General features: G+C 39.5%; 1 protein-coding gene across 1 annotated transcript; it reads left to right on the top strand.

Annotated features, from left to right (window-relative positions):
• The first annotated feature begins 206 nt into the window (after positions 1-206).
• On the top strand, positions 207-21,307 carry LOC116587170 (protein FAM170A-like). Its single transcript, XM_032337904.1, has 4 exons — positions 207-338; positions 14,406-14,562; positions 18,733-18,899; positions 20,744-21,307. Exons 1-4 carry the CDS (start codon positions 207-209, stop codon positions 21,305-21,307), a joined length of 1,020 nt encoding a protein of 339 aa, XP_032193795.1.
• Positions 21,308-22,488: the final 1,181 nt, after the last annotated feature.

Raw genomic sequence — 22,488 nt, 5'->3', positions numbered from 1 at the left:
GTAACAAAACAGACAACAAAAAGACAAGACAAAGACACAGATCCAGCGGACCTCACCCGCTGGTGGGGGTTTTCCCTGCCCCCTACAGATGAGGGTTACCTGGCCCCCCTACAAACCCAGATGACCGCCTAGGGGGGCTTAGACCCCCAGACGATCTACCAGAAGAGGGATGGGGCGTCCCCACATCCACTCCAGCCCTGGAGAGCATGGCTGCGTCCAGCTTCTCCCCCGTGGGCCATACCCTGGAGCTCCACAACCAAACAGACCAGATCTCACAGAATATGGAGATCTTACCTCCGGAGGCTTTTCCCGGAAATTCTGATGCTGGCTCAGTTCTCGTCATTTGATCCCGGACGAGCCCCCATATGTTGGGTCCGTTATCAAAGGAACGAGACTGAGAAAAGTTATGCAAAGCCTTATTCTATGCCAAGCATTAGAAGTTAGACTGACCGGCCAGGGAAATGAGGCTGAGACAAAGGGAAAGTTATGTAAACCTTTATTCTATGCCAAGCATTAGAAGTCAGACTGACCGGCCAGGGCCGCCTCCGAAGAGAGCGACGCCCCTTGGTCTTACAGGCTAGTTTTTATAGGGCACAATCGCAGACATCTGCATATGTGGCTTTGGCTGATTGGATGTCTCCTACCTGTGTGTTTTAGTAACGGATACCAATGGCCTTGTTTTAGGTATGTGTTTTAGTAATAGTTACCTGGAATTGGCCTTATTTTAGGTGTGTGTTTTAGTAACAGTTACCTTGTTTTAGGTGTTGTGTTTTAGTAACAGTTACCTGGAACTGAGAGCAGTAACTTTTCTAGACAACAAAATGTCTACCTAGGCAACATGGGTCACTATGGCTAAGTAGGCCCAGGCAGGCCCTAGGGGGTTAACATGTTTTAATGTGGAATCGACCCCAACATATATAAATACATAAATGAAATATATAAATATATATAAATGTACATATAAAGGTCATATAAATAGAATCATAACAGTATTTGTCTTCTTGAAACTGGTTTATTTCACTTAGTGTAATGTCTTCAAGGGTCATCCATCTTACAGCATATGTCAGAATTTCCTTCCTTTTTGAAATTTAGTATTCATAGTTGTGTATACCACATTTTGTTTTCCATTCATCCATCAGTGGACGCTTAGGTTGCTTTCAGCTTTTCACCTTATTTATTTATGTGAACCCTCCATAGGTTCTTTGCTGTGCATACTTTTAAATTAACATTCTAAATAACAGATCCTTAATCCTAACAGAGAATGAAATTACGAGTTGATATCCTTCCTTTTTGAAATTTAGTATTCATAGTTGTGTATACCACATTTTGTTTTCCATTCATCCATCAGTGGACATTTAGGTTGCTTTCAGCTTTTCACCTTATTTTTTATGTGAACCCTCCATAGGTTCTTTGCTGTGCATACTTTTAAATTAACATTCTAAATAACAGATCCTTAATCCTAACAGAGAATGAAATTATGAGTTGATCCTAAGACAGCTGTGGAATTATTTTGTGTGTTACAAGTAAATGGTAGAGAGTTTTTGAGAGTCAATTTTAATATTTAGGAAAAGAAATAAAGAGCATGGATTCATTTGCTCTGTGTGAAGGAAAGCAGCACATGCTTCCATTTTACCACAAAAGCGAAAATGGTTATGTCTCCCTGGAGCAGCATTTCAAAGACTTTTGGAGATTTGGGTCATGAAACATGTTGTAAATTCTTATCTTCCCCCCACTCCTTCTGGTAAGTATAAGTAAACACATTATATAAGTAGCCTTAAGGACAATTCACTGGGGAAGAATCAAGTAAATTCCAGAGAAAAAAATTTTTTAAAGACTTTTATTTTACTTATCCGACAGAACACAAGTAGGGGGTGTGGGAGGGGGAGAAACGGGCTCTCCACTGAACTCAGGGCACGTGACACCTGACGGCTAGATCTCAGGACCCTGCCTGAGCCACAGGCAGATGCTTAACCTACTGAGCCACCCCGTCGCACCTGGAAGAACATTTTAAATCAAAACATATGCAACAAATATTTTCTGATAATCACTTTGACATGAAGTCATTGAAGTTATTGAAGCCATTTTTTTCTTTTTTCTTTGTTTTTTTAAGATTTTATTTATTTCAAAGAGATCACAAGTAGGCAGAGAGGCAGGCAGAGAGAGAGAGAGAGAGGAGGAAGCAGGCTCCCTGCCGAGCAGACAGCCTGATGCAGGGCTCGATCCCAGGACCCCAGGATCATGTCCTGAGCCAAAGGTAGAGGCTTTAGCCCACTGAGCCACCCAGGTGTCCCGAAGCCATTTTTTCTTAAATAAAATTACTTTTTTATTTATACAGTTGTGTGTATAACATGCCTGTTGAGTGTATATCTTCTTAGCTTAGAATTTTGAGTCTTGGGTTTATAGCACAAGCTCAGCTTAAAGAGTTAGAACCCAAATTATTACAGTTTTATACTCAGAATGAGTAGAGTGCTGATAAAAAATAATTTTTATTAAATGCCTTTAAATCTGCATAATAGTGACATATTTTAAAATTGACATTTAAAGAAAAATTATTTTTTGGTTGAAGATAATTCTAGAATGTCAATGTTAAATTTTATAACATTTTGCTTTATTAATTCATATTATACTAAAAGGTATTTGGAATACATTTAATGCTCTTTTCATGAGTTTAATATTCAGAATTAACTTGAATACTCTGAAAGAATTGTTTTACTTATGAGCATTTCATATTTTAGGTTAAGAAAGTAGTTATGAAAATAAGAAGCCAAATGATGATTATTTTATTTTTTCATTGGGAATATTCAGTGAGGAATCATTTAATTCTTTATTTTAGTTTTAAACACATGTAAAATACTTTGACCTACACACCTTGAAATTTATGAATTACATGAACACTGATTATCTTACATTTTTATTTTCCTTATTTTCTGTGCATTTTCAATAGTTTAGCTATCTCTTAAGACATGTTTTATTGGAGAAGTGTCTCTCCATATCTTCTGCCCATTTTTTGATATGATTGTCTGTTTTGTATGTGTTGAGTTTGAGGAGTTCATTATAGATCCTGGATATCAACCTTTTGTCTGTACTGTAATTTGCAAATATCTTCTCCCATTCCATGGGCTTTCTCTTTGTTTTCTTGACTGTTTCCTTTGCTATGCAGAAGCTTTTGATTTTGATGAAGTCCCAAGCGTTCATCTTCGCTTTTGTTTCCTTTGCCTTTGGAGACATATCTTGAAAGAATTTGCTGTGACTGATATCGAAGAGATTACTGCCTATGTTCTCCTCTAGGATTCTGATGGATTCCTGTCTCAATAAAGACATACAAATGGCTATCAGACACATGAAAAAATGTTCATCATCACTAGCCATCAGGGAGATTCAAATTAAAACTACATTGAAATATCACCTTACACCAGTGAGAATGGCCAAAATTATCAAGACAGGAAACAACATGTGTTGGAGAGGATGTAGAGAAAGGGAGCCCTCTTACACTGTTGGTGGGAATGCAAGTGGGTGCAGCCTCTTTGGAGAACAGTGTGGAGATTCCTCAAGAAATTAAAAATAGAACTTCCGTATGACCCTGCCATTGCACTACTGGGTATTTACCACAAAGATACAGATGTCGTGAAAAGAAGGGCCATCTGTACCCCAATGTTTATAGCAGCAATGGCCATGGTCGCCAAACTGTGGAAAGAACCAAGATGCCCTTCAGCGGACGAATGGATAAGGAAGATGTGGTCCATATACACTATGGAGTATTATGCCTCCATCAGAAAGGATGAATACCCGACTTTTGTAGCAACATGGATGAGACTGGAAGAGATTATGCTGAGTGAAATAAGTCAAGCAGAGAGAGTCAATTATCATATGGTTTCACTTATTTGTGGAGCATGACAAATAGCATGGAGGACATGGGGAGTTAGAGTGGAGAAGGGAGTTGGGGGAAATTGGAAGGGGAGGTGGACCATGAGAGACTATGGACTCTGAAAAACAATCTGAGGGTTTTGAAGGGACAGGGGGGTGGAAGGTCAGGGTACCAGGTGGTGGGTATTATAGAGGGCATGAATTGCATGGAGCACTGGGTGTGGTGCAAAAATAATGAGTACTGTTATGCTGAAAATAAAAAATAAATTAAAAAAATAATAAAATTTAAAAAGAAGACATGTTTTAATTTTACTTACTTAAATTTGTTAAAATTGTCAAAGCACTCCATTTCCTTATTAACCCTGTAGTACCATATTATATTATTTCTTTAATTTTTTAACATTACACTTTTAAATCAAATTTATAATTTTTTTCTAATATCATCTTAAGACTATTTTTAATTGAGTTTCCTACCAAATTACCAAAGTAACCAGTCAATTTAGTTGAAGTAGCTCATTTCCTTGAGTGGAAGATATCACTGACAATTACTATTTAGTGTTTTTACCTCTAAAATGATCAAATGATAGACTGAGACTTTCATTTTTCTACTTATTAATAGTTATTAATTTACAAATAATTTCCACTATTTTATTTTTTGGGCACAGACTAGATAATAAATTTTTATTTGCAATTTTAATGCATGTAAGTGTATATTAGCTTTTGGAATATGTTTCTCATTTCCAAGGATCTATTAATGTAATAGAAGAGATGAGTTGGGTAATAGAAAATCATTCAAACAAAACAAAGCAATCATAGTAACTATAGGAGTGAATCAAAGTGTCTTATAGGAACTTGGGATTTGGTACACTTTGCATCCTAAAAGACTCTGGGCATATAAAGTCTGAGAATATAAATGTATCCTGAGTTTAGTCATAGAAAGTTATGTGTTCTAAGAATGTGTACTCTAAGGAGGTCAATAGCTGAGAGACTGTGATTTCCATTGGTCTCTATGCCAGAATCCTGTGGCCCATCTCAGTTCAATTATATAGGCACAGATTCTGAATTTTTTAAAAATTGCTGATGGCAGTTGTTACTTCATTTGTTACTCAACTGTTCTCTCAATGGCTCTGGAATCCTTTGCTCTTAATACTCTACATCTGCCCTATGAAGTTCAGGGCAGCTGAAACTGAATTTCACTATGAAAATTCAACAAACTGATAAAATGTGAAGAAATTGACTGGGATAATTTCCCAAATATTACATTAGAAATTAATAGTAGTTTTCAGGAAAGAAATAGTAATAAATAAATAGTAAGGCTTTGCTTGCATGTGGAGGAGAACTGGCTTGTTGGATTGAGCTTGAGCATGAAGTTCAGGATGGAGGTGCAAAAGAGAGGAGGGATCACACAAGATATATTTCCTTGGAAAAGTAATCATTCATAAATGCTTGCTTCTGGGGGTATTTGGAAGCCAGAACCCTTGGAATGAATTAAAGGAAAAGACCATTATAACTTGCATAAAATCACAAAAGTAAGAAAAGTTAATTGGTGATATTCATATTCTATAATTTTTAAAAGATTTATTTATTTGAGAGAGAGAGAATGCATAGGGGGTGAGGAGGGCCAGAGCAAGAGAGAGGAGCTCAAGCTGACTCCACGCTGAACATGGAGCCCTACAGGGGGCTTGATCTTACTACCCTGAGATCATGACCTGAGCCAAAGCCAAGAGTCTGACATTCAAATTACTGAGCTACCCAGGCCCCAGTGTTCATCTTATATTTAAATCCATGAAATATATAAAACTAATTAAAAACATACACTAATTATTCTAGAAAAAAATGGAATTTATTCATGGTTTCTTTGACCCAAGTTGGTATATTCTTTCTTTTAAAAATTTGAACTCAGTCCACTAAATTTATTATTGTGCCAAAATTAGAAATAATTAGATTATTCTCTTATTTTGAATTCTCCCACAGGGAGCAAGGTTTTACCAGAAAATGGATTTGTGCTTGGTAAAGTTATTTTTATTATTCAGTTTGTTTGATCCATATTAAATTCCCACCACAAGATACGCATTTTGTTTTGTTTTCCAAGGAAACTGTCCTATGGAATGTATGTTTGTTTGAATCAACATTTAAAACATATGTCAACTGCCTTAGAAGAAAAACTAGCTTGTGAGATTTGAACACAGTACTGATACAGAATTGAAGAAAATGTTTGCATTTACTTCACATAGTAACAGGCTGCTCTGTGTTCCTGACTTCTGTTTCCTTCTTTCCCTTTGCCTTTCACACATTTTGTATAGCTAAACAAACCTTCAAATCTCATGAAAGGAAGGAAGGAAGGAAGGAAGGAAGGAAGGAAGGAAGGAAGGAAAGAAGAAAAGGAAAAAACTATGTGCACTAAGTTTTTTTTCCTTTGTCACAAGAATTACATTTGCCTAAATAATGCTTCATTCAGAATTATATATGCCTTTCAACATATGCAATAATACCCAGTTTTACTGACAGTTGTACAATAGGTTTCTAGCATTGCATTCAGCATCATTAGGATCAAAATTCCTAGACAAGGCTTGTCTGATGATGCTGCCCACAGGATCAGTCATTCTAGCTCCTGTGATAAAACATACATATATATTAAAACAACCATCATTCATAAGCATTTCATATTGGTTTTCTAATCTACAAAATATTGACTTACCAGCAGAACAGAATAGAGTAAAATATAATTTTTTTTAAAATTGTGGATTGACAATAAGGGGAAATTCAGCAAAGAAAAGAATAGAATTGATGCCATCAAGGAAACTTTATTAGGCATCTGGACTTGAGCCAGACTTTAAAGAATTGGAAAAACATGCCTAAAAAGAGAGGAAGGAAATATTTCAGCAAATTCTAGTGTATTGGTTGCCACAGACCAAGTGGAATTCCATTAACCTGTTAGCCTTATTATCATCTCTCTCATATTAGTGGGCCTTTATTTTCCTTTTCCATTGCCCCTGGCAGTTGAATTCCCAGAAGAGATTTCATATCTGCTTGTCATATAAATGTCAGCTCTGGTCTAGTGAGGATTAAAGTCTCCCTGAGATCCTGACTGAGCAGCATTTCTCCCAGTTTATTTGACATAGCATTCCGTCACGGTATTGCTGACTCCTTCCCCACTCCCCATGTGTGGTAAATCCTCTTCACACCGCAAGGTCAGCTGGGTATTAGATGCAGATTCCTGTCAAAGGTGCTGACAGCTCCATCTTTCTGAGGGAAAGGGAGTTCTGGGTCCTCAAATTCTGTTGCAGTCCCGGCCCAAGAATCAAAAAGGTTTTTATCTTGAAGGATGTGATGATTATTATAGACTGTATCCTTAAATCTCTTCCTAGACATGCATCTTGTATTGTTCCTTCTTAAAGTTTTTGGAAATGCTAGGAGAGAGAAGAAGCTGAAATTGAAATGGGCAGGTGTGGCAAGAGGAAAATAAGTCCAGAAAGTCATGCAAAATTACATATATTTTCTAAGTATCCAGAAGTTGTGTTATTCATTTTTCTTTAGCCCATGAAAGGAGATTTGTTTTAAGAATACCAACTCCTGGGGCACCTGGGTGTCTCAGTGGGTTAAAGCCTCTGCTTTTGGCTCAGGTCAGGAGGAATGAGCCCACCCAAACATGCAGCCAGAGAAGACAGGCGCAGTGAAGCCCAAGTGAAGTATGAAAAGTCACCTGTGTATTATTATTGTTGAGTTATCATTCCTGGGGTTTCTGTTTGACCTAGAAATTGTTGGTGGTGGAAGAGGATGCCAGAGGGACATGAATAATTAGATGATTTTCTTGGATGAGAGATTTATCAAAAGAGATCTATTCTTACTTACCAGAAGGAAATACAGTCTCATATCCCACCACCAGTGTTGTAGGAAGAACCCAGTACAGGACATTTAAATTTCAGTGGAGAGAGCAGAACCCACAGTTTTCCAGTATTTGGCTATAGCTGAGATTTGTTGGTAATACCCAGTTATCATACTCAGTTATCATACTCCAGCTCATAGGGAAACACAGATTCCCAGTGAATTTCCCCTAGTCTGACTACAAATTAGCTGAAGGTAGTGGTGAAACTAGCCCCCTTAAATGAATGGACCTGTATACTGACATATAGATTTATAAATTGTGAATGATGTAAGTTTTAATGCTCTTCCATTGATAGGGTGGTGAAGGAAGCCATCATTTCTAGTCAAATTAAGAGTCTATAGGGTTACAGATTCTCAACATTCCAGGGAATGCAGAACAACTACAAAACAGGAAGTGGGGGGGCACCTGGGTGACTCAGTGGGTTAAGCCTCTGCCTTCTGCTCAGGTTATGACCTCAGGATCCTGGGTCCGGCCCCTCATCTGGCTCTCTGCTCAGTGGGGAGCCTGCTTCTCCTGCCTCTCTCTGCCTGCCTCTCTGCCTACTTGTGATCTCTCTTTGTCAAATAAATAAACAAAATCTAAAAAAAAAGAAAGAAAGAAAAAAGAAAAGAAAACAGGAAGTGGGAGGTAGTATTCTGAAAACTTTTAAGTCACCAAAGAAGTGGATGCTTCTGTTTGGAGAGGAAAAGTACTTTTATCAGAGAATTTCAGCAGCTGTGTCAGTACCAATATGAACTAATCTCATAGACACTTCACTTAGTTTCTTGGCAAAGATGTCATTGGGACACATCTTGGGGAACTGAGTTCAGTTACAACTCTTAACTGAGTGTGGCTAGGCATTTTGGGATTGGACAGTCTTGGCCTTGGTATCTTCTCAAACCTGGTAAAATATTAAACTAAAATAAGTTGGTCTTTTACTTCAGATATATTAGTGGTGCTTAAAGTCAATTGCTAGGAGTATTATCAGGTTGCCTCAATCACTTTTCAGCCCTGAACTACTTTGCATCAGTCTAATGACTTAAAAAAAAAATTCTGAGTAGAAATGCATTGAGACTTCTATTTCCTCCAAATATGGTGAAATAGCATGGACCTGCATTTTTCCTTGTACAATCACTGTTGTGGACATGGTACCAAAGGCTTAAGGAGGCTGATGGGTTTGTTAAACTATGATAAAAAATAAGAAACACTAAGGGTAAGAAATACAAGTGGATGGGTAGAATCCAAGAGTGGGATAACATCCAAGAGTGGGATATAGAAAAATAATGCATATATGAATATGAGTGAGGAAGAGGTTTTTATTTTATTTTTTTTTAAAGATTTTATTTATTTCTTTGACAGAGAGAGACACAACAAGAGAGGGTACACAAGCAGGGAGAGTGGGAGAGGGAGAAGCAGGCTTTCTGCCCATCAGGGAGCCTGATGCGGGGACTTGATCCCAGGACCCCGGGACCATGACCTGAGCCAAAGGCAGATGCTTAACTGACTGAGCCACCCAGGAGCCCCAGAGGAAGAGGTTTTTAAGTATGATCTGGTCTTCCCATCACTACCTTTTGTGGGTCAGTGCCATGATATTTGTTTCCTAAAGCAGAAAATAAAAACAAACAAACAAAAAAATCTAGCACTGGGCTAACCAGGATGGTGAGGTAACATCAGAATTATTCTCAGATGCTCCAGTTGAAGATGGGAGTAAGTAACAACATAACACAAGGGATAGTGATTTACCCATGGAAAAAGAATTGTCAGTGGTCTTTGCCCTGAGTAGCAATGCCATTTCTATCCTTCAAACCTGGAGGCTGGGACTTGCAACTTGATCTCTGTACATGGATTCAAATTACTAGGCTTAGGAGCCAGTTTCCCCAGGAAAATATGAAATCAGAGAGAAAACATTAAAGGCTGTTTTCACAGAACAACCATTAGTGAAAAAAAAAAAAACACAATAAAACAGACCATTTTGGGAGCACCTGGGTGGCTCAGTTGGTTAAGTGTCTTCATCTGTCTCAGGTCATGAACTCAGGATCCTGGGATTGAGGTCTGAATTGGGCTCCCTGCTCAGTGGGGTGTCTGGCTCTCCCTCTGCCTCTGCCTGCTGCTCTCCCTCCTTGTACTCTCTCCCTGTCAAATAAATAAAAAGTTTTAAAAAATGTACCATTTTAACAGGTGAAAATCAATTTATAGGAAGAGGCAGAATAAATACAGGGGATGATAACAGAAACATTAAGCAAGAAAAATAAGACATTAGAAATCGTCACTGGAAATACTGAGTCTGAAAAATAATTGATGAAATAGTTGATGAAAAAACCAACTCAAGAAATAAGTTGAATTGCAGAATGGATACAACCCAGGAAGAAATACATCAACTAAGAAAAAAGGCAAAGTAACTCTCCCATAGCACAGACAGTACATTATGACTAGGGTAGAATTTATTCCAAGAACATGGGTATTTGATATTAAGAAGTATAGTAGTAATATTCATTATATGCTTAAAGATAAGTCCCCTATAATAAATCTCCATAGATGAGGAAAAAGCATCTCGTAATTTTTAACAGCTGTTCTTGATTTTCAGATGATTAGTAGTTACTATTTACCTAACATGACAAAAATATTTATTGTGACTTAAAATCCAACAACTTAGGAGGAAAAAATGGCATATTCCTTCTATAATAAAAAAAAAAAAAAGTATATCGGGGAGCCTGGGTGGCTCAGTGGGTTAAAGCCTCTGCCTTCAGCTCAAGTCATGATCTTAGGGTCCTGGGATCGAGCCCCACATCAGGCTCTCTGCTCAGCAGGAAGCCTGCTTCCCCTTCCCTGCCTGCCTCTCTGCCTACTTATGGTCTCTGTCATAAATAAATAAAATCTTTTTAAAAAAAGTATAAAAATGATCACTATTACCATTACTACTATTACTATTTGAAGTATTAGTGACCACAGCTAGCCAAGTTAATTAGAACAAAATTGAGGGTTAAGATAAACAAAATTAATGTATAAATCAATAATCTTCACATGTAAAAGCATTTTGCTACACAACATGTTGAGGAGTATATCCCCTTTAAAACAGCAAAGTAAAATAAAATTAATTATTATTATTATTTTATTTATTATTTATTATTATAATTTAATTTATTATAATAATAAATTATTTATTTTTTTATTTTTAAAGATTTATTTGTTTTAGAGAGAAATCATGAACATGGTGGGAAGGGGCAGAAAGAGAGGGAGAGAGAATCTAAGGCAAGCTTCTTGCTGAGTGTGGAGCCTAACTTGGAGCCTAACAGTCTCGTGATTCTGAGATCAGATCTGAACTGAAACCAAGAGTTGCATGCTTAACCGATTGGGCCACCCAGGCACCCCATAAAATACCTTTAAATACCCTTAAGTAGCAGTAAGCTAGATGTGAAAAATTAAAGTGTTTCTGAAGAAACCAAAAACCTAAAGGAGACTTGAAAAAATGAAAATGCTTTCAATATATTTTTTAAAGATTTTATTTATTTATTTGACAGATCGCAAATAGGCAGAGAGGCAGGCAGAGACAGAGAGAGGAGAAAGCAGGCTCCCCGCTGAGCAGAGAGCCCGATGCGGGGCTCGATTCCAGGACCCTGAGATCATGACCTGAGCCAAAGGCAGAGGCTTAACCCACTGAGCCACCCAGGTACCCCTGCTTTCAATATTTTGAAATATGTAGGATTTAACATCAAAAAGACATCAGTTATCCATAAATTTATTTATAAATATAATATCAACTTGATAAATACCAACAGAATTCTCTCATTCCTCACCCACCCCATTTGGCATGATTGAAGCTGAAGAGATACTGGGTAGGGGAGAAAGCAGTGTCCACTTGATAGGCCATGGGAGAGTAGTGTCATCAAGGTGGTGGACAGGGAATGCCCTGAGAGGAAGTTGGAGCATCATAGGGAGTTGTTGTCAGTGGGGCAGTCCTGAAGACACAGTGAAAGGGATTTTAGGAAATAAGGAATTTGGGCCAGAAAGAAGTCAAATAGGGACTAGTATAAGGATTTGATGAATGGTGTACAGTAGAGAGATTTCTGATGATAGAAGACTCTTATGGATATAATCTTCTCCTGGACATGTGTAATAGCCTTCTCAAGTTGAGGGTTATTCTAGATACAGTATGATTGTCAAGAAGAAGGTGGAGAAGGAGGAATTGCCCATCACTTACCTAAGCACGTATGATAACCTTACCTGCATCAATGTGGGGTACTATGTGCTCAAGGGCAATCACTTTAAAAAATGCTCTGAGTGGGCTCTGGTCACAGAGCTGCTGAGCTCTCAGTAATTGTACTGATGAGAACAGGGAAGGTATGATGGAGAAACATTGTCATGAGGTAAAATAATACCTCATGAGGTAAAAGGAAAGTCTGGTTTTGTTTTGGCAGTGTTCAAGTTTACTGATTTCTGTACTCCTGGAAAACAGCAATGATTAAGAAATCCCCCTACATTTTGCATTCTGTGAAACAGCTTGATGCAAAGAATCACCCTTCTCTGTATGATGTAAGTTTTGCAGTGTTCCCCTTGATTACCCTTGACAAGTCTAGACACAGCAATTCTAAATCCCCATTCTTTGCCTCAGGAGGGATTAACCACCCTCTTTGTTCTCACTGATGGACCTGAACAAAATGCCCAGGCATGTGACTTCACTAAAATTTAGTTGGACTCTTCTCCTCCCCTCTGATCTCTGGCTTGCTCCTGAGGTTCTCCAAGGCAGTGGAACATAAAACAGCTCTTCTTTTATGGCCCCTCCCAAGAATGAGGACCAAAGAGAAAGCTTACGGACGTACATAAAAGCATTCCTTGCTCAAATGGCTGATCATGCCACCTGTTCATTCCCCCACACCTGGTTGTTTGTGGTCTTGTTTATTCCTCCCCAAAAATGTCCTTTCTGTCTGACCTTTAAGGCACTTAGGGATCAGATGGCCAGTGCATTCTCTAATTGCAGTAGTCTCCCCACCCCCATAACATTTTCCTTCCTGATGCCTGGATTTCAATGTGTTTTTTGATACTTTGTAACTCTTGTTTTCTTTTGCTGTCTGACATCTGCATGTTGCTTGTTCACCCAAAGTGATATCTGAAGAGTGGCTAAAGCCAGAATAGGGCTGCAGATACACACTGGAGACCTCTCTTCATGGAGGTGGGAGGTGACAACCGGCAGCTTGAAGTAATGAAGTAAAAGAATTTTCAGAAGAGTTCAGAAAGAGAGAATAGACTTGGGGTTAGAACCTTCAAGCATATTAAATATTTGAGGAAAATCAAGAAATCCTAGTGCTGGTGACATTCAGACAACACAAGCGTTGGCACACCAACCCCTTCTTCATAGTGGAAAATACATGCACAACTTGACTCCCCCAAAACTTACCTACGAGTTACCCACTGTTGACTAGAAGCCCTACCAATAACATGAACAGTTGGTTAACACAGATTTTGTATGTTAGATGTATTCTCTACTGTATTCTTACAGTAAAGTGAGGTAGAGAAAAGTAAATGTTATTGAAGTTATAAGGAAGAGAAAACACATTTACATACTGTACTCTTTTAATAAAAAAAATCTGTGTGAAAGTAGACCTTTGGAGTTCAAACTCATGTTTTTCAAGGGTTAACTACAGAGGGAAAGCAATAAAGCAAGAAATCTTTCCTCTTCCTGCTCTTCCTCCTCCTCCCCTACCTCCTCCTTTCTTTTCTTTATTCTTTTTTAAATGATTAACTCCATGAATAATTAGACAATCATATGTTTTTCACTTATTTGTGGAGCATAACAAATAGCATGGAGGACATGGGGAGTTAGAGGGGAGAAGGGAGTTGGGGGAAATTGGAAGGGGAGGTGGACCATGAGAGACCATAGACTCTGAAAATCAATCTGAGGGTTTTGAAGGGGCGGGGGGTGGGGGTGGGAGGTCGGGGTACCAGGTGGTGGGTATTATAGAGGGCATGGATTGCATGGAGCACTGGGTGTGGTGCAAAAATAATGAATACTGTTATGCTGAAAATAAATAAATTAAAAAAATAAAGGAATCTTTAAGCAGCAGTTATGATACAGTGGAAGGAGCATTGAAAATGAAGATATTTGGAATCTTCTCCTATTTTAACAATAGTTACCACTTTGACACTAAAAGTAATTTTATGTATTTGACTGTTAAATAAAGGGAGTAGAATTGATATTGTGAACAGAAGCATCTAAAATGAAGTAAAAATGTCAAGAGGCCATATATTAAAGCCGCGGGACCCTGGGCAGGTTAGGCTTATGCTCAGTTGTACTTGGATAGAACATGAACTTTTTAGACTGCCAACCACAAATAGCATATCCTGTTGGAATTTTCAGAATGAGATTTATTTTGCCATACTCCAGCCTAGCAGTTAGCGTAGTAACCTGGCCTATCTAGATCAGTGTTAATTATTTTTACCTATGTCCATCATAATTTTTTTCAAAACAACTTATACAAGCATTTGGTTTTGCCTTTATAAACTATTTCTCCTCCCTCCTTGGAGCACTTTTCGTTTTCCTTCTGAATCGCTGACTCACCGATTCAAATTCCTAAAGACCCCAAATAAACTTTAGGTTTGCTTTATTGCCTGAGTTCTTTCTTCTTCAAGGTATTATCTGTCTAAAAATCTAAAAATCCTAGTTCTGTTATGTCTTCAGCAGGATTCACTGGCTTTCATAAAACATGAAAATGCTGCTGTCAGAGCTTTCAAAGATGCAATGCAGAATGTTATTGAAGTCAAGTCCTTAAAGAAAGCTTTGGAAGAAAACTATTCTAAGGACAAGAAACATAATGACTATGATTATGATTATGATACAAGTAAATGATGGTGTGAAGTAATTATCTGAAGTGAGCAAACATGAAAAGAAGCCAAAATATTGACAAACCAATAAATCATTTAAAAGGAAAAAAAAAAAAAAAACAGCCAAGATGGAACTTGGGCCCAAATGAGTGCCCATTTCAAATTTTCCATCACTGCCTTCTGAAAAAGACTTTGTAGTTCCCCCTGAACTCTAGAAGACACCAGCTGACCCCAGCATAAAAACATTAAGTGAACAAAAAAAAAAAAAAAAAAAGAGAGAGAGAGAGAAAGAGAGAGAGAAAGAAAAAGTCTGAAAGCCCTGTTAGCAGTAGGAGTGATGGGGAAGAAAGATAAGAAGAAGAAAAGTTTTACCAACTTCCCTGTCTGAGGTTAGTGATTTGACGGTGATGATGGCTTCTTCATTGGGAAAATTATTGTTCATATTGAAAGAGGGAAAGTGGGGACGCCTGGGTGGCTCAGTTGGTTGGACGACTGCCTTCGGCTCAGGTCATGATCCTGGAGTCCCGGGATCGAGTCCCGCATCGGACTCCCAGCTCCATGGGGAGTCTGCTTCTCTCTCTGACCTTCTCCTCATTCATGCTTTCTCTCACTGTCTCTCTCTCAAGTAAATAAATAAAATCTTTAAAAAAAAAAAAAAAAAAGAAAGAGGGAAAGTGGTTGCCATTCTTCAGTTAAGGAATAGAGAAGCCCCAAAAAGCATTACCCTAAAAAGACATCCTTGAAGCCTATAGAGTTAGAGGAAATGGCAAAAACTGTTCAAGGATTGACAACAGGAAGTCTGAATCCATGCTTTCCTGTTCTTTCTCAGAATCCAAGAGCTCTGGAAAGAAATTATGGGGGGAAAACTGCTCTGAATTGCAAAATAAAGTTGAGATCAAGAATTTGTCTCTTTATGGGCACTGGGTGGCTCAGTGGGTTAAAGCCTCTGCCTTCAGCTCAGGTCATGATCCCAGGGTCCTGGGGTAGAGCCCCATATAGGGCTCTCTGCCCATCAGAGAGCCTGCTTTCTCCTCTTTCTCTGCCTGTCTCTCTGCTTACTTGTGATTTATGTCTGTCAAATAAATAAATAAAATCTTTTAAAAAAAATCTGTCTCTTTAAAAATAAACAATTGCAGCTACTTCCTCATGGTTTATGGGAAGCAAGCAAGAGTTGCTGTTCTTTCGAATAACAAATTAAAATTGTTTTAATCAAATGCACATTTGATGAGTGATCAGTGAATTCTCTGTGGACATTTCCATCTAATTTTTTTTTCTTTTTTTTTACTAGCCTATTATTTAATTTGCTTTTTATTTTTTATTAACATAAATGTATTATTAGCCCCAGGGGTACAGGTCTGTGAATCATCAGGCTTACACATTTCACAGAACTCACCATAGCACATACCCTCCCCAGTGTCCATAACCCAGCCACCCTCTCCCTACTCCCCTTCCCCCAGCAACCCTCGGTTTGTTTTGTGAGATTATGAGTCTCTTATGGTTTGTCTCCCTCCTGATCCCATCTTGTTTCATTTTTTCCTTCTCTACCATCCCCCCACATTGCCTCTCAAGTTCTTCCCATCAGGGAGATCATTGCAAATGGCAAGATTTCATTTGTTTTGATCTAGCCTATTATTTAAACATGTATTTGACTCAGCCTCTTTGGAGTAGTCCTGGAAATAAGTTTGTTTTTGTCTCTGTTTTTCTTTTTTAAGTGTGTTCAAGTTACGTTTATGTAAGCCTTTCACAAACCAAGTATATATTTAAACTCATTTTCAGTAATGTGCTCCAGAATGTTTGCTCTATGAAATGATTTTGGATTTATAATTGTCTCCTATTTTCCATTTGTGCTTATCATGAAATACATTTCACTGGTTCAACTCTAGTGTTTTTGCCTTGAAAATAAATGTCAAGATAAATTTAAAGTAATAATAGAAAATTATTTGGAGGAAATTATAACAATTGAAAACAGATCATTTTTGGGGCCCCTGGGTAGTTAATTAGGTTAAGCATCTACCTTCAACTTAGGTCATGATCCCAGGGTCCTGGGATGGAGCCTCTCACTGGGCTCCCTGCTCAGCGGGGTGTCTGCCTCTCTCTCTCTCTCCTCCCTTTGCCTCTCCCCACTGCTTGTTCTCTCTCTGTCTCTCTCAAATTAACAAAATATTTAAAAAAAATAGAAAATAGATCACCTTTGTTAAGTTATGCCTGTTAGCCAAACTAAGATAAACTTTTATTATGGAAAAAAACCCTTTTATTATGGGTATATAGGTAATAAACTATACCAATAAAAATTATTTTTAAATGTAGTTTAAAAAATAAAATAAATAAAATAAAATAAATTCCTCAAGAAATCTCAAATTTTGGCACCAGGCATTTAGCACTGATGCCTCTGTGAAAAGATTTATGTTTGTAAACCATCTGTCAGTGAGTAAGTACTTTCTCCTGGGGTGATTGGGTTAGTTTATTAAAAGCTTGTAGAACATTACTTTTTCCTTTTATGCAAACTCCCATAAAGAAACTTAACTACAGGTAATTTGACAAGTGAAATGTTAAATATCCTTTCATCTCCATAAGAAAAAATGTTTTTATCACCACAGGTAGTAAAAGACAGCCCTTGCCAGAAAACATATAACTTTTGCATCTAATCAGTCAGAGCACCCATTTTAAAGTGCATTTAAATGAAAATGGAAACATATTCATCAAAGCAGCACCAAACCAATTTTCAGGAGAATTTTACAAAAGCAGCGCTTTCATCAGATTATCAAAGGCAAATGAGAATTGCCATTTTGGACTTATAAAGGAGAACAGAGAAGGGAAATTGACTTAAATGACTAGCATCATTAAAATTAAGTAGGATGTGAAAATATTTACACAGAGTAAGTGCTGTAAGTAAGTTAGCTATTTCAAATGTCTTCAGTTTGCACTGGCCCAAATCTCAGTGCTAAATCCTGACATTTGACTTAAATTTGTAATTTTTTACACCCATCTTGTACAAAAACAGCATAAAGACAACTCTTGATGCATATTTATCGAGTGTTAACAATCATCCAGGAAGTGTATTAAGACTTTTATTACTTAATCTTCAACTCCATAAGATGGCCACCATATTAAGAGGAAGAAATTGGGGCACTGAAGGTTCAACTCACTTACCCAACCTCCAACAAGTACTAAGTGACAGATTTGGGATTCACACTGTGAGCTCAACCTCAAGCCTGTGCTCTTAAACTGCCCTGCCTCACAGTCATAAATCTGGAAATTTTAGGAAAGACCATTACAGAAATTAACCTCACTTGTCCCTTTTCCTTCCAGCTACATATTCAATATGAAGTGGCAGAATTCAAAGGAGAGGACTGGAGGAAGGTTAGGGATATCAGCTCTCCCTCACAATTTTCTTGCTTACTCAATCCTCATTCTACCTTCCACCAGTGGTCAGAGACAGAAAATAAGCAGACAAAGATTGGGAAGGCTGACTTTCAGCCTTCTTTTTCTTTCTTTTTCCCTTGTACTCTCCCTGTACTTCTCCTTGGATAGCTTTGCATCAGTAGGGAGATTTGTTAACAGGAGGGTGTGACATTTATTATTTAAATTTACCCTTGATAGCTGGCATCAGGTAAGTGCCATTCCACTCTATATTCTTGACCTATAAAATCTCCTTTTGGGGAGTGTTAAAAAGGTAAGCATTGTTGGGGTGCCTGCGTGGCTCAGTGGGTTAAAGCCTCTGCCTTCAGCCTGGATCACGATCCCGGTGTGCTGGGATGGAGCCCCACATCAGGCTCTCTGCTTGGCAGGGAACCTGTTTCCTCCTGTCTCTCTGCCTGTCTCTCTGCCTACTTGTGTTCTCTGTCAAATAAATAAATAAAATATTGAAAAAGAAAAAAAAAAAGAAGATAAGCATTGTTAAAAAATCCCATAGCCTGTTCCTTAAGTCAAAACCAACGACTCACCAGCTGTGTCCCAAAACACACTTGCAACTCCACAAGACACACCACACCCTCATGCCGACATAGCTAGACCATGTACACACCTCAAAGCATAGCACTCAGACACTTGCTCTGTGAGAGCAAATGTCATGTGTGGTAATGTTGTCTAACTTAGAGTGTTTACTCAGTGTGGCTCTTTTGAAAGGATACAGACTGCAGAAGATGCCGCATCTCAATATATTGTTTTATTTTTATTCCATTCACCAGAATTCAAGACGACCCAAGAGGGTGCACCCCATCCTAAGTCCTCTGCCGTGGTCCCTCCTGGTGGTGAGGCAGCAGAACAACAATCCTCTGCCTCACAGTACTTCTCCTGTTTCTCGTCCTTATCTGAGATCATTCGTGCTAATGAGGATGGTAAGGGAAATACACAGGTGGGGTCTGAGCATGGATGGGAGGTACAACTGAGCTGTTCAGCCCAAGCCGTCTTATTTAAGTCTCCACTTAAAAATCTGAAGAGGGTTCCCCTTTCTCCGCATCCTCGCCAGCATCTGTCATTTCCTGACTTGTTGATTTTAGCCATTCTGACTGGTGTGAGGTGATATCTCATTGTGGTTTTGATTTGTATTTCCCTGATGCCGAGTGATATGGAGCACTTTTTCATGTGTCTGTTGGCCATCTGGATGTCTTCTTTGCAGAAATGTCTGTTCATGTCCTCTGCCCATTTCTTGATTGGATTATTTGTTCTTTGGGTGTTGAGTTTGCTAAGTTCTTTATAGATTCTGGACACTAGTCCTTTATCTGATATGTCGTTTGCAAATATCTTCTCCCATTCTGTCAGTTGTCTTTTGATTTTGGTAACTGTTTCCTTTGCTGAAAAACAATCTGAGGGGTTTGAAGTGGCGGGGGGGGGGTGGAGGTTGGGGGAACCAGGTGGTGGGTATTAGAGAGGGCACAGATTGCATGGAGCACTGGGTGTGGTGCAAAAACAATGAATACTGTTATGCTGAAAATAAATAAAAAATAAATTAAAAAAAAAAACAAAAAAACAAAAAAAAATCTGAAGAGGGCTTCAGGGCAGAGGCACTAAGACTGAAGGCTCTGCAGAGGGACAAATGGGAATGTGCCTCCAGGGTTAGGACCCAGTTACTCGTGAGAGTGCTGGGACAGCTGGGGGCCGGGAAGAGCACTGTGCTGGTGTGGGCCTTTCATCATAGTCTTCCCCCTCAGGTGAGCATAGACTCCTCACACACACTCCTGCATCTGTCTGCCTTCCTACAGTTATGGTCCCATTTCTCCTTCCCTTTGCTTTTAGACATGCCTTCATTCTTCATCAATCTTCCCATTCTCTTGTATGTGAGGGCGCAGCTATGCCCTCATACCCTCACTCCTTCACACAATCAGACTCACCCATTTACACACTAATGCCATACGGAATTTACATCCCCTCACACCAATCACCTGTTTAACTATCTCACACTAAGCCAAATTGTGGAAAATTGGTACACCCTGAGAGGAGTGCACCTTCATATAGAGCCTTACTCATCCATGTGCCACTTCATGCACGAAGACATTGGCACTTCACAGAGCTGCATGTTCTGGGAGCTCAGGTCACTTCTGGTAACACCCTAAGTCCTGTTGTCTCATGACAAGAAACGGCACCGGTCCTGCACTTGTTCATATGCTCTGCCCCACTGTGGAATACGCATGCACACACTCATCTGCCATCACCTTGCACCATCGTCAGAAACACTCATCAGGTTCTCCTGGGTGGCTCAGTCATTTGGGCAGCCAACGCTTGGTTTTGGCTCAGGTCATGATCTCGGGGTCATGTGATCGAGGCCTGCGTCAGGCTCCATGCTCAGCAGAGAGTCTGCTTGTCCCTCTCCCTCCACCCCTCCTGTCTCTCTCAAATACACAAAACACTGAAGAAAAAAAAAAACAAAAAGAAAGAAAAAAACCAACCACTCACCAGCTGTGTCCCAAAACACACTTGCAACTCCACAAGACACACCACACCCCTCATAGCCCACATAGCTAGACCATGTGCACACCTCAAAGCATAGCACTCAGAGAATTCTGAAATATCACATGTGTATATACCTAGGCTCCACATGTCTGCATAGGAATAGTCTCATGGGCATCTCGCCTCCTCCAGATACTGCGGACTTATTCTATTTGTCTTACACTTGAAATTTTCTTTCCTAGGAGATCCTCAAACAGACCAGCTTGTTGCTTGTTCCAAGAAATGTGAGACTTCCTCACCCTTTCTATATAGCTCCTTACTTTGCAACTGGCTGATGATCCTAAGCCTTCTGTGTCCTCAGCAAACACAGAAGAGGAAACATTCATGAATGTCTACTATATGAATGTAAGAACAAAAAGGAGGGTGGCTGTCTTCAATGATGAACAGGAAAGCCTGGAGCCTCCCACCAAATTCAAAAAAGAAAAAAAAAAAAAGACCTTTTCTGATCTCCAGGGAGCAGTCACCCCCTCTTGCACTACTAAGGAGCCACCAACTTGCAGTGCATCCAGGCAGACAATAGAAGAGCAGGAGAAAGGGAAGGAGGCTGACATTCCACCAGTGCCTCCAGCTGCTGAGGAATATCCCAGGGCCAAGATGCCTGAATGGCTCGTGGCCCTGGATAGTGGCTTCAGTTGCATGGCCTGCTGCCAGGTCTTTCCCAGCTTGGAGGTCCTCCAGGAACACGTGAAGCATGGAGTCTGTAAGGGCTTCAGCTGCCATACTTTCCATCTGACCTTGACTTTGCTGAAGAGAAAGAAAAGGGTAGAGAAGGAAAAGAGTAGGCAGACAAAGAATACTAAGAATACTGGCATATAGATGCCAGAAAGAGAAAAATTTTGGCTTGAAGTTGTCTTCATACAAATAAACAGAACTCTTTCCAGCCCCTCCAGGAGAAGCAGTAGAGTAGGCCAGACTCTACTGAGAGGGGCTTCATCTCTAAGAAGCCCTAGGGCCCATTTTTGTTTATGCACATCCACCACCACCACCACTCCCAGCACACCACCACCAGGAGCAGACAACCCCTTTCAACTATCTCCACTGCTCTCCCAAGAAGGAGGGAAAAGAAGGCAGTTCACACCATGCAGAATTGCAAGATGGTGTCATACAAACTAAAGAGCAATGACCACTCACATATCATCTCTACCTGAAAAAAGGAGACTGTCTGGAAGGGGAAACTGCTGGGGGCTGGATTGTAGAAGAGGTGAGGGCCCTAGGAGTAAGAGAAGGTCTCAGGTGTTCTTGGGACTCAGGTTTCTGCTGGAGATGCCTCCCAAGGTTCCAGGATAACTGTGTTGAATAATTTCCTTCAGAGGAATTCATACTTGGAAGTAGAATGCTTGCTTGATGACAGATTAAGGAGATTTATTCCTTTCTATGCCCTTTGAGGAGACAGGAGTAAAGACCTGACTAGCAGTTAAGCAGGGCTGGGAAGCCTGGGCCCACCATTCCTAGATTAACCAAATGTCATGGGAGTCACATCCCTTGGCCTGCCTCCCTTTCTGAGGGGTGCAGAGCAAAGCAGAGACAAACTTTGTCTGCTGGAGGATGGGTTGGCAGGCTAGATGTAGTCCTGCCCTTTTCCTGGGTGAGAGTGAGATCTCAGATGTCATGTTCTAAGTTTCATACCTAGAAGACCTGCTGAAGAGTTATAATCAGAGGATTCCTTTTCTTCCCCCCTTGATATGTACTTGGAGCCAGTAGTTCTGGCTGCTTCCTTTAAAGTGTCAGAAGCAACTGGAAAGAAATAGGGATAGAGGTTACCCTTCTGTCATGGACCATTTCTGGCAACATTTTTTTTTTTTTTAAAGAGCAAGAGCAAATAGGTGAAGAGAGTAGAGGGAGAGAAAAAGTCTTCAACAGGCTCCCCACCCAGTGCAGAGCCAGACTTGGGGCTCAATCTCATGACCCTGAGATAATGACCTGAGCTGAAATCAAGAGTTGGATGCTTAACCAACTGAGTCACCCAGGCACCCCAGTTTCAGGCAACTTTGAATGTG

The sequence above is a fragment of the Mustela erminea genome, chromosome 3 (assembly GCF_009829155.1).
Source record: "Mustela erminea isolate mMusErm1 chromosome 3, mMusErm1.Pri, whole genome shotgun sequence".
NCBI lineage: Eukaryota > Metazoa > Chordata > Mammalia > Carnivora > Mustelidae > Mustela > Mustela erminea.
The sequence above is the reverse complement of the archived record's forward strand: the minus strand, read 5'-3'. Positions and strand labels throughout refer to the sequence as shown.

Bases quoted from the DNA above. Each gene is read 5' to 3' on its own strand.
- LOC116587170 (XM_032337904.1), top strand. From the start codon at position 207: ATGGCTGCGTCCAGCTTCTCCCCCGTGGGCCATACCCTGGAGCTCCAC. The intron at 339-14,405 runs GTCATTTGATCC...TGTCTTCAGCAG, and splicing joins CTGATGCTGGCTCAGTTCTC to GATTCACTGGCTTTCATAAA. The intron at 14,563-18,732 runs GTAAATGATGGT...TCCATTCACCAG, and splicing joins TGATTATGATTATGATACAA to AATTCAAGACGACCCAAGAG.